The sequence below is a fragment of the Notothenia rossii genome, assembly GCF_949606895.1.
Source record: "Notothenia rossii genome assembly, chromosome: 4".
NCBI lineage: Eukaryota > Metazoa > Chordata > Actinopteri > Perciformes > Nototheniidae > Notothenia > Notothenia rossii.
The window spans coordinates 2,962,178-2,973,892 of NC_136902.1; the positions used below are offsets into that span (position 1 = coordinate 2,962,178).

The 11,715-nt window shown below is 42.0% G+C and overlaps 1 protein-coding gene across 1 annotated transcript; it reads right to left on the reverse strand.

Moving 5' to 3' along the window:
- Window positions 1–3,826: 3,826 nt before the first annotated feature.
- fkbp1aa (FKBP prolyl isomerase 1Aa) lies at window positions 3,827–10,889 on the reverse strand. Its single transcript, XM_079675310.1, has 5 exons — window positions 10,794–10,889; window positions 10,652–10,699; window positions 9,537–9,649; window positions 8,768–8,934; window positions 3,827–4,570 (listed from the first exon to the last, which is right to left on the reverse strand). The coding sequence occupies exons 1-4, from the start codon at window positions 10,828–10,830 to the stop codon at window positions 8,803–8,805; spliced, it is 330 nt and encodes a 109-aa protein (XP_079531436.1). The 5' UTR covers window positions 10,831–10,889; the 3' UTR covers window positions 3,827–4,570; window positions 8,768–8,802.
- Window positions 10,890–11,715: the final 826 nt, after the last annotated feature.

Consider the following 11,715-nt stretch of genomic DNA (forward strand, 5'->3'; position numbering starts at 1 on the left):
CCTACACCAGGAACCCCACCAACACCAGGAGCCCCACCACCAACACCAGGAGGTGAAAATTAGATATTTGTGCAAATCGTTCCGCCTTATTAAAATGTTTTAAGGAAGCTAGACATAAAGAATAACATAAATAAAGTCTGCAGTTTGAATCCTGAATTTACAAAACAGAGATGAAACAAACAAGGCGTCAGGATTATGTCTAAAAAGAAAGCGTTGATGTGAGAAGTGCATTCATATTTATCCATATGATTAATATGCATTTCACTTCCTCTGAGATGCATCGTCTGCAACAGCACCAGGAGCCCCGTCACCAACATCACCTACACCAGGAGCCCCAGCACGAGGAGCCCCATCACCAACACCAGGAGCCCCACCAACACCAGGAGGCCCACCTACACAGGAGCCCCACCACCAACACCAGGAGGTGAAAATTAGATATTTGTGCAAATCGTTCCGCCTTATTAAAATGTTTTAAGGAAGCTAGACATAAAGAATAACATAAATAAAGTCTGCAGTTTGAATCCTGAATTTACAAAACAGAGATGAAGCCAACAAGGCGTCAGGATTATGTCTAAAAAGAAAGCGTTGATGTGAGAAGTGCATTCATATATTTATCCATATGATTAATATGCATTTCACTTCCTCTGAGATGCACCGTCTGCAACAGCACCAGGAGCCCCATCACCAACATCACCAACACCAGGAGCCCCATCACCAACATCACCAGGAGCCCCATCACCAACATCACCAACACCAGGATCCCCATCACCAACATCACCAACACCAGGAGCCCCACCAACACCAGGAGCCCCACCTACACCAGGAGCCCCACCTACACCAGGAGCCCCATCACCGCCTATGAATAATATGCATTTCACTTCCTCTGGGATGCACCGTGTGCTTATTTATGTACTGACTCATATTTCTATAGAGGCTATCAGAGATAAGAGAACATAGTGTCAGCTTTCTTTACTGACCTTATGGAAAGTGTTTTAACACAGTGATGTATTCTCTAATGCGAGCAGCTGCAGGATTTACCCCCTGCTCTCACTCTGCTGTTTATTATAATGATGGTCTGTTTGTGCAGAAAACAAGTCCCTCTGTGTGTCCAATGAAATGCCTCCTTAAGAAGTCCACCCTTAGTGTGTAAACAGAGAAGTGTTTTATCATGCAGGGATCTTTCAGGAAAGGGTCTCTGAGGCGGCTTGGGTGAGAAGAATATCTGCAGATTCAAACTGGAATGTAAAATAAAGAGTGTTTTTTATTTATGGTGGAAGCAGCGCGTATAGTGTTTGAACTTCTCAGGATATTCGATTAGCTCCACTTTGAGAGTGAGTGAATGGCCTTCATGCTCAATTAGCTCGATGTCACTTCATTTGCAGGCACTTTTCTCTGTTCTTAAAGGTGGGGTAGGTCATTCGCTTCAGAAACACTTTTTGTTATATTCCATGGAATGCTCTTAACATCCCGATAGCAATGAATATATTAAATGCTTTGACAATAAATACATAAAAACATGTCATCTGTGGTAGGGCTGCACGATTTGGGGAAATAATGTAATTGTGATTTTTCTGACAGATATTGCGATTCGATTTGCGATATTTGTTTTTAAGCGACCCAACGGACGTTTATTGTAAAATGCGGCCATATCTCCGGCTAGGAAGGTTGCATCAACGCGCTCCCGTCTCTAGCACCCCCGCAGCCCGAGCTACGGGTGAAAGAACTAAACTTACATGAAACTTCCGTTGGGTTGCTTTAAAGTCAAGCTTCAGTTTAAGATTCACCCTGTGATAGAAACATGTGATGGAGCATTACTAACCTGACTCAGATGGTTTGTTTATCCAAACCATCTAGGAGAGCTCCATTGGAAGCCATGTGGAAAGGGCAGGCACTTTCAAAAAGACTTGGCAGGTGATTGGATCAATCTGTCTATCACCTTCTATCATGGGCCACTTCTGATTGGTTAACAATGGCTGCTACATGTGGAGCACAGCACTTCTGATTGGTGTGGATGACTGACACACAAGAACAAAAAAAGTTAAAAAAGATCGCAGGCTTTGCGATTTGATAATCGCATCATGTTAAATCGCAATTTCGATTTAAAATCGATTAATCGTTCAGCTCTAATCTGTGGAAGCTGTAGAACTGTAAAAAGCACGACCAATCATCTGAGCCGGCCCGGCTAAAGTAACTGGATGGCCTACCTGCCTGTCAGCCTTCCATCTGTGCACAAACTTATCTCGTGCCCTCATTGGTCATGTGCGCGTTCGTGTGTGTTGGAGGAGGGGCTCTGTGAGGAAGTCTGAAGGAAGGAGCAGATTTGTTTCTGTTGCGTATTTTCAAATTCTTGCGCACTCGAGCTGGTTTCTCCATTCTTCCCTATCTTTAATGATTTTCCAGAATATATATTTTTTTTTTATGTCCAATACAGAGAATACAGTTCGGGGAAAAGTGAAGAGACGACTCCAAATGTTTCTTACATCTCAATCTGTATGGCAGCTTTTCCATATCAGTGTCTGTTGAGTCAAACACTGACATGTTACTCAAACACCCAAGCTGTATCTGTCAAAATGGTGTCGGGTTATTTTTAAGATATCTCAAAAACATTTAGATTCTCCATAATTTTTTTAATTGTGCATTCAAATAACTGTCCATCAAATTAGTTGTTTAGTATATGGACCTAAAGATAATAATACAAAAAATGTTTACAAAAGGCCAGCATTGTTTATTCCAGCATATCCAATATGGCATTGTTTGCTTATTTAGTTTTAAATAGAAATGTAGTCAAATATCTTTGGGTTGAGGCCGGGCAGAGAGGACTGTTTATTTCTCTATTTTCTGACATGTCCAAATGATCCATAAATTAATCGCCAGAGGAATCAATAAAGAACATTTTTAATTGCTGGCTTGTTATTTATTAGGAAAGGTATTTATCCGTGTGATTTAATCCTCCAATTCTAATGAAAAGCAATGGAAATATAACGGCACAGAAAAACCCAGAATCTTGCAGAATATGCCGAGTGTTTCCTCTGGACCAGGGTAGCAAAGGGGCAGTTAAGCTGGGAAATATTCCATATTGGAAACTTTCCATGGGATTAATGTGAACTAACTGGGAATTGAGGGATATGTAATCAAATTGTATAATTTAATTTTGAAATGAGCCGTTCAACTTCCGACTGATTTCGATAGAGCGGGTCACTGAGCACGGCTGTCAGCATGTATCTGAGGAGAATCGTGTTTTCCAAGACAAGTGGGAGAAAGAATATCTTCTCACTGAATTCAGATAAACCACAAAGTTGAGTATGTTTGCAGACCGTTGCTGAAATGAAAGTAAACAACTTGAGCCGCCGCCACTACTACTAATGTGTATGTGTGTGTGTGTGTTCAAAGTGTATCTGCTGCCCCCTGGTGGCGAGTACATAAACGATGTGGCCCCCACCACCATCCAAGTTGCCCATCCCTGCTGTGGGGGGTGTGGTCTCAATAGCCATGCAGTAAGCAGTGTGCTCTGTGCATGTGATGGAGGAATGGCATGGATATCCAAGTGTACTTGAATGGCATCTTATTGGAAGTCGCTTTTGAATGTGTTCGTTTTAGTCAAGATTCTGCTCAAACATACTTTCCCCGACTATATTTAAGTTCCCTTTGAAGAACCTTCAACTTGAAAATTCCCAGTTTATTCCCATGGAAAGTTTCCATCTTTGAAAATTCCCGGAATTTGGCAACCCTAGTTGGGACATAATATAATCTTCAGATGAAAGTGCGTTGAGTGTGCTATAACACGTATAAGAAGGGAAGAGGTCAAACAGAGACAAACAAGAGCAGCTTGTGTTAAATTACTCTTTTAATGTGTTTAGAGTAAAGAACAGAACTTTACAACATCATCCACAGCTTGTTACACACAACTCCTTCAAACAAAGATAATCACAAACCCCACGATGTGCCCACAGATCTCCGTGGGGAACCAGCACCTTTTAAAACCTTTATTGAAACCAGAGACCGAATACTTTCCTGCAGCAGAGCCTTGTGTTCGTGCTTAAAGAACCGAACGTTCCCCGGGTGTTTGACGAGCCGTCGACCGGACGCTGCGACTGTTCCAGCGTCCTTTACTCTTATAAATTAAGAAATGAAGCTGCAGACGAAGAGCTAACGTGCTAATGTTTACAACCCGTTCATACTTTAAATTTAAGTGATCAAGTGTCACATTCAACGAGACGATTCCTAACCTGCAATCAATAGGATTTGTAAAGGCCACAGAGCCACAGGACTGACACGTGTTCTCTAGAAGCTGCTCCTGGTGGCAGACACCATTTGTAAAGTCAAATACAAAAATAAAAAACATCACCGTAAAAATACATAGCAGACGAAACACGGGAGGGGGGGGGGGGGGGGCTATGAGTTATTACTGTATGGAAGCTAAAGAATAGACATGGAGGATAACGTTTTCAAAGCAAGTGACAGAAGACACAGTTTCTAGACGAGAGGAGAGAGAAGAGGTGAAGAGACCCAGGTCCTATGGGGTCAGAGCAGGAACCACGCCTTCCTCCATGTTCCCGAGAGAGGAGTCAACCTGCAGAGAGAGGGGGAGAGGGGGAGAGGAGGAGAGGGGAGGAGGGGAGGGGAGGAGGAAGAGAGGAGGGGAGAGAGGAGGGGAGGAGGAGAGATCGATATTTAGATTCAAAGCTCTCGTCACATGCTCAGAAGCTGCAGTGTAGAAATGGCGATGACATTCTTCTGACCTGAGCTCCTCCAACAATGCAAAGTATATAATCAAATACTAAATAAAAAGTAGTGCAAAAAGTCTGTATAGATGTCAAGAGATCAAATGAAGCTCAGCGCACGTTCAACCAGGAAGACTGCTTTACTCCTTCATTCCCTCTGTCCATGTCACGACTCTCTCTCCTCTCAATACGTGACCGGGGGCGTCACTCCTCAGATGAACCTGTTAAACCCAGAGCCTGTTTTTCAGCTCTCAGGCTCGAAAATGACATTCCCAGAACAAATGACCATATCTTCTAAAAGGGTTACATTAATCATCTTTTCTCTCAAAGTAATGATAAACCTGTGAGTTGGATGTAGAAAAGTCAGAATCAATATAGATGTTTTTTATTTTAAAGAAAATTCAGATTGAACATGGTAAAAAACTGTAAATTATAGTGTCAGTCCAAAAGATATGTTGTACTTATAGTGAAAACTAACCTTGGATGATGGGTTAGTAGACTAAAAGCTTTAGGAATCCAAAGTATAACATATAATAAGTACCCTGTATCAAGATTGATGCAAAACAAGTGATATTTGACCTTTTTAGACAGATTTAGAAAAACAAAACTCTTCTGGGGCCATTTGGGTGGATTTTCCTTATCTCTGGCCCCCCCTTCTTTGATTTTGACATGTGACATCTCTTTCTGAGCGTTAGAGCCAATAGAATCGAAGGGAAATCGTCCCGCACACACTCATGTTAAAAAAAACAATGGCGTCTTCGCGCATTCAATGAAGCTACAGAGCGTAGGAATGGCCTGCTCTGATATTTTAAAACGGAATTGCAGTTTTATTGCTTATAGATTATCAGAACATTTCAAAGGGGACACAGCCACATTGGATATTAACCTATGGATTAACTACATCATCGTTGTTATCGTTTTAATGCCATTGAAGACCAGTTTAGACCAGACAAAACCAAGGTAAGCCATGTTAGTGTTGTGGGCTACCTAGCGCCACATGTTTTGATGTACGTTTTTGTTGATAACGTTGCGAGTTTGTATCTTTCAGTGTTGAGGTGGGCACCGTTAGATTCTGTGTCTTTACGATCATAAACGATGTGTTGGATGTGCAGCTAGGATAAGTAATAAGGGAGCTAGGAGTGATTTTCGGTGCAGTAATAGGTTAGCATTTTTCGCTCCGGGCTAATTCAGAGGCTCACTGTTAGCATTGTGTGTTTTTTTGGAGTTAAATTAGTTTTTTCCCGTGATATGGATATAAAATATTCATAGTTTATTAAATATTAAGGTTCCTTAGACTTTGTTTCCTGAAAATTACGTGATTTCGGCCCCGGAACAGGGTCCGTGGGGCCTAAGAGGTTAACCAATCACTTCGCTCTATTCTCACAAGCCTATCACAGCGCTCCGCTAACCCTTTTAAATCTGCTCTCCCCCCTCTGACAGCTGTCATTTCAGGTGACTCGACGCAACCTCCCCCCCTTTTCACCTCCCGTCCCTCTGTCCCTCTGGTCAAGCTAAGCCCCTCCCCTTCAGACCGACCCAACTATCCATTCACCACCACCAGGGTCAAGCTAAGCCCCTCCCCTTCAGACCGACCACAACTATCCATTCACCACCACCAGGGTCAAGCTAAGCCCCTCCCCTTCAGACCGACCCCAACTGTCCATTCACCACCACTAGTGTATAGACCCCGGGGGGTTTCATCGGATCGCTTCCCCCCTCCCGAATGATACTCCTGCACAACGGGGCCTAATCGCCAAAACTCCATCACATTCATTTGTGTATTCCTGGCAATAAATATGTATTCTTAGATCAGAACCGTCTCTCCTGATTAAACTGCCATTTCATCTGAGAAGTACAACGGCTAAATGTAAACACGGGGCGGAGAGACACTAAAAGGCAGAGTCACTCTTTCACTCTGAGATACTTCTTTTTCCCCACCCCTGCTCTAGATGGACAAAAGAGAGAGAAACTTTGTTCCTGAAACTTCCAGAGTCTCTTTCCACAGAGGGGACACATGTTGATGTAGAAGAGACATGAGGAAGAGGGGACACATGTTGATGTAGAAGAGACATGAAGAAGAGGGGACACATGTTGATGTAGAAGAGACATGAAGAAGAGGGGACACATGTTGATGTAGAAGAGACATGAAGAAGAGGGGACACATGTTGATGTAGAAGAGACATGAAGAAGAGGGGACACATGTTGATGTAGAAGAGACATGAAGAAGAGGGGACACATGTTGATGTAGAAGAGACATGGAGAAGAGGGGACACATGTTGATGTAAAAGAGACATGAAGAAGAGGGGACACATGTTGATGTAGAAGAGACATGAAGAAGAGGGGACACATGTTGATGTAGAAGAGACATGAAGAAGAGGGGACACATGTTGATGTAGGAGAGACATGGAGAAGAGGGGACACATGTTGATGAAGAAGAGACATGAAGAAGAGGGGACACATGTTGATGTAGAAGAGACATGAAGAAGAGGGGACACATGTTGATGTAGAAGAGACATGAGGAAGAGGGGACACATGTTGATGTAAAAGAGACATGAAGAAGAGGGGACACATGTTGATGTAGAAGAGACATGAAGAAGAGGGGACACATGTTGATGTAAAAGAGACATGAAGAAGAGGGGACACATGTTGATGTAGAAGAGACATGAAGAAGAGGGGACACATGTTGATGTAGAAGAGACATGAAGAAGAGGGGACACATGTTGATGTAGGAGAGACATGGAGAAGAGGGGACACATGTTGATGAAGAAGAGACATGAAGAAGAGGGGACACATGTTGATGTAAAAGAGACATGAAGAAGAGGGGACACATGTTGATGTAGAAGAGACATGAAGAAGAGGGGACACATGTTGATGTAGAAGAGACATGAAGAAGAGGGGACACATGTTGATGTAGGAGAGACATGGAGAAGAGGGGACACATGTTGATGAAGAAGAGACATGAAGAAGAGGGGACACATGTTGATGTAGAAGAGACATGAAGAAGAGGGGACACATGTTGATGTAGAAGAGACATGAAGAAGAGGGGACACATGTTGATGTAAAAGAGACATGGAGAAGAGGAGACACATGTTGATGTAGAAGAGACATGAAGAAGAGGGGACACATGTTGATGTAGAAGACACATGGAGAAGAGGGGACACATGTTGATGTAGAAGAGACATGGAGAAGAGGGGACACATGTTGATGTAGAAGAGACATGGAGAAGAGGGGACACATGTTGATGTAGAAGAGACATGGAGAAGAGGGGACACATGTTGATGTAGAAGAGACATGAAGAAGAGGGGACACATGTTGATGTAGAGGAGACATGGAGAAGAGGGGACACATGTTGATGTAGAAGAGACATGGAGAAGAGGGGACACATGTTGATGTAGAAGAGACATGGAGAAGAGGGGACACATGTTGATGTAGAAGAGACATGAAGAAGAGGGGACACATGTTGATGTAGAGGAGACATGGAGAAGAGGGGACACATGTTGATGTAGAAGAGACATGAAGAAGAGGGGACACATGTTGATGTAGAAGAGACATGGAGAAGAGGGGACACATGTTGATGTAGAAGAGACATGGAGAAGAGGGGACACATGTTGATGTAGAAGAGACATGAAGAAGAGGGGACACATGTTGATGTAGAGGAGACATGGAGAAGAGGGGACACATGTTGATGTAGAAGAGACATGAAGAAGAGGGGACACATGTTGATGTAGAAGAGACATGGAGAAGAGGGGACACGTGTTGATGTAGAAGAGACATGAAGAAGAGGGGACACATATTGATGTAGAAGAGACATGAAGAAGAGGGGACACATGTTGATGTAGAAGAGACATGAAGAAGAGGGGACACATGTTGATGTAGAAGAGACATGAAGAAGAGGGGACACATGTTGATGTAGAAGAGACATGAAGAAGAGGGGACACATGTTGATGTAGAAGAGACATGAAGAAGAGGATTTTGCATAATGGGTCCCCTTTAAATCCACGCAGTAGGACTCACACCGTGGATTATAATAACGATGGACTTCTTACCTGATATTTTGAGTGGAATTGAAAGTGAGCAGAGTTCAGGCTTCCAGGCCGATGAGCTCCACGTCGAAGGTGAGCGTGGCGTTGGCCGGGATGATGCCCGGGTGTCCCTGGGTGCCGTACGCAAAGTCCGGAGAGCAAATCAGCTTCGCCCGCTGACCCACACTCATCTGGTGGGGGGGGGGGAAATAACAGTCACTTCAATATCTTTGGGAAATGTACATTAGTGCAAGACTGTCCATAGCAGCGTAAAAACAACACAAACTAATATTGTATTTACAGATTAATCTGACGGTTAATACCCAGAGATATTCACTTTCATTATGATACAAATTATTGGAAAGCAGCACATCTCCATATTTAAGAGGCTTGAGCATTTTCTGACGGATGGCAGTTGTATATCTATCAATAGACTACTTGTTGCAGCTCCCAAAACCGCTCTGATTGATAATCCTGAATTAGACCGAGAATTAACAACATATTCATTCAAGGTTTTCACAATGACCTGGCTGGCCTTATTGGTGCATAACAATGAACATATAAAAAAATAAAAGGAGGTATTAATTAAGGGACAAACTGTTTTGTGCAGAAGTGTGCAAATGTTTACTTATGATATAGAAAGTAAGTGCAATTCTGTTTAGAGATACGGTGTCTGTAACTAAATGAAGTAATGCACACAGCAGTGAACATGTTATGTGAGTAACTGCACGATCAAGCATGTATCATTTCTAGTGATAAAGCTATTTATAGTAAAAAAAAAACAGCTCCTCACCTGCGCTACTCCTTCCTCCCAGCCTCGAATCACCTCCTGGTGTCCAATCTTGAATTTGAACGGTTTCCCCCGGGACCTCGAGGAGTCAAACACCTTCCCATCTGCCAGTGTGCCTGACAATAAAAAAAATCACATTTAATGTCATTAATGTCTGAATTATCAATATCAATATATATCAATATAACCATGTGTTAAATCAGACTTTAGTTCCACCTGGAGTAAATCCACCAGCTACCCTGCAGTATACAAAGTCATTCAAACTAGCTGCACCTTTACCAGCTTTGAGAACACTTTCATGATCAATCATTATAAAACATATCATATCTATTATTCTGAAATGGACCAATCTGCACAATGACTACTTTTACTGTCGCTACTTTCACTATATTTTGATGAGAATACTTTTCTACTTTTACTTGAGGAACATTTTGAATGCAGGACTTTTACTGAAACAGAGTATTCCTATACTCTGGTACTTCTACTTTTACTCAAGTACAACCCTGAGTACTTCTTCCACCTCTGGTGAAGAAGTAGCTTCATAACGGTCACTGGGGGCTAGCGTTAGCCGGTTAGCTTCACGTCAGCTTTAGGGCTGACAGACAGCAGCTAACCGTTAGCTCCACCAATGCTCCGGTCTTAAAAATATAAAAGTATAATCATTTAAACTATTTAGTAAATAATCAAAGTAAAGCCCCATCGATAGCACCATGTTAGCTATTGTTAGCCTAACTGACAACAAGCAATTTGTTCAAACATGGCATTTAGCGTTAGCATCAATGCTAGGTAGTGTTAGCACAACTGACACAAGCAATATGTTTTACATGGAATTCAGCGTTAGCATCAATGCTAGGAAACGTTAGCGCAACTGACAGAACAAGCAATGTGTTTAACATGGAATCTAGCGTTAGCATCAATGCTAGATAGCGTTAGCCCTACTGACACACCAAGCAGTTGGCTAACATGTTATTAAGCGTTAGCATCAATGCTAACCAGCAAAATCAACCAGTTAGTTAGCTTAAATAGTTTTATACTTGTTCCTGAATTCAGCTCAATAAAAGCAGACTTCCTGACCGCTTTTAACGGTTTTCTATCCCAAAAGCTACGACATTTCTTACCGACATAATGAACCACGACGCGCTGCCCCTTCTTCGGGAAGGTCCTTCCTGTAAATATAAAGGAGAATAACGGGAGTGAAATAAAGAGACAAACACTATGGGAGTTTATTATAATTACTATGAAATTGTTGATTATTCCCACCATCTCCCGGAGTTATGGTCTCAATCTCTACTCCCATGTTGGGTCTTCGTGTCTTCCTCTCACCCTACAGAAAGCAGGGGAGGGAGGGGGGGTGGGTGGTCAGTTCATGGACAAATGTGAGGTTTCTTCAAAAACCCAACAACAAATAATATTTTAAACCTTTAGACTGGTATGCAGATGTTTTTGTATATTGTAGTGTTTATTTTATGTTTTTTGGACATGTTTACCTAACTTCTTCAGTTCATATAATACTTTTATTCTATTTTATTAAATGTTTTGAACATTTTTACTTAACTTCCTATGTTTCAATATTTATTTAATTTTTGTGGAATATTTGTGCTGAATGTCCTATGCATGCTTATGCAATATTTGTATTTAATTTCTGTTGTTTATTCCCACCATCTCCCGGAGTTATGGTCTTAATCTCATGAAGTATATTATGAGTTATTTGAAATAGAGATAACTTTAAATAAAAAATGACTGAGCATAGCCAAAGACAACCCATGTTACCCTTGGGTGTTTAACCCCGGCCCCCCGCTCTTAGAACCAAAGCTTTGGCCTCTACCGTCAGGTGTTTTAAAAAACATTTTCTAAAAACAAAAACCGCTGTTGAAGCAGAGTTTTATTCTATTAAGCACACAAAAATGCATGTGATACTGTATGTGCGATTAAAGCGTAGTTCCCAGTGAACGCGTTGTGGATTGTGGCTCTGTTGGCTTTCAGTGCCATTGACATAAAACATCAGAAGGGTATTTCTTTTTATTCAAGCCTTGGTTATTTTCAATTGCTTTCGAGTTATGGTTATGAATTACTTCATCATTTTATGGCATTTCAATTGAGAGAAACAGTGCCTTTATTTTAGAGATCAAGATGATAACATGAGGCAAATGTGACACCAAGCCCCGGGACATGCGCTGCTAGC

Bases quoted from the DNA above. Each gene is read 5' to 3' on its own strand.
- fkbp1aa (XM_079675310.1), bottom strand. From the start codon at position 10,830: ATGGGAGTAGAGATTGAGACCATAACTCCGGGAGATG. The intron at 10,700-10,793 runs GTGGGAATAATC...TTATATTTACAG, and splicing joins GACCATAACTCCGGGAGATG to GAAGGACCTTCCCGAAGAAG. The intron at 9,650-10,651 runs GTAAGAAATGTC...TTTTATTGTCAG, and splicing joins CGTCGTGGTTCATTATGTCG to GCACACTGGCAGATGGGAAG.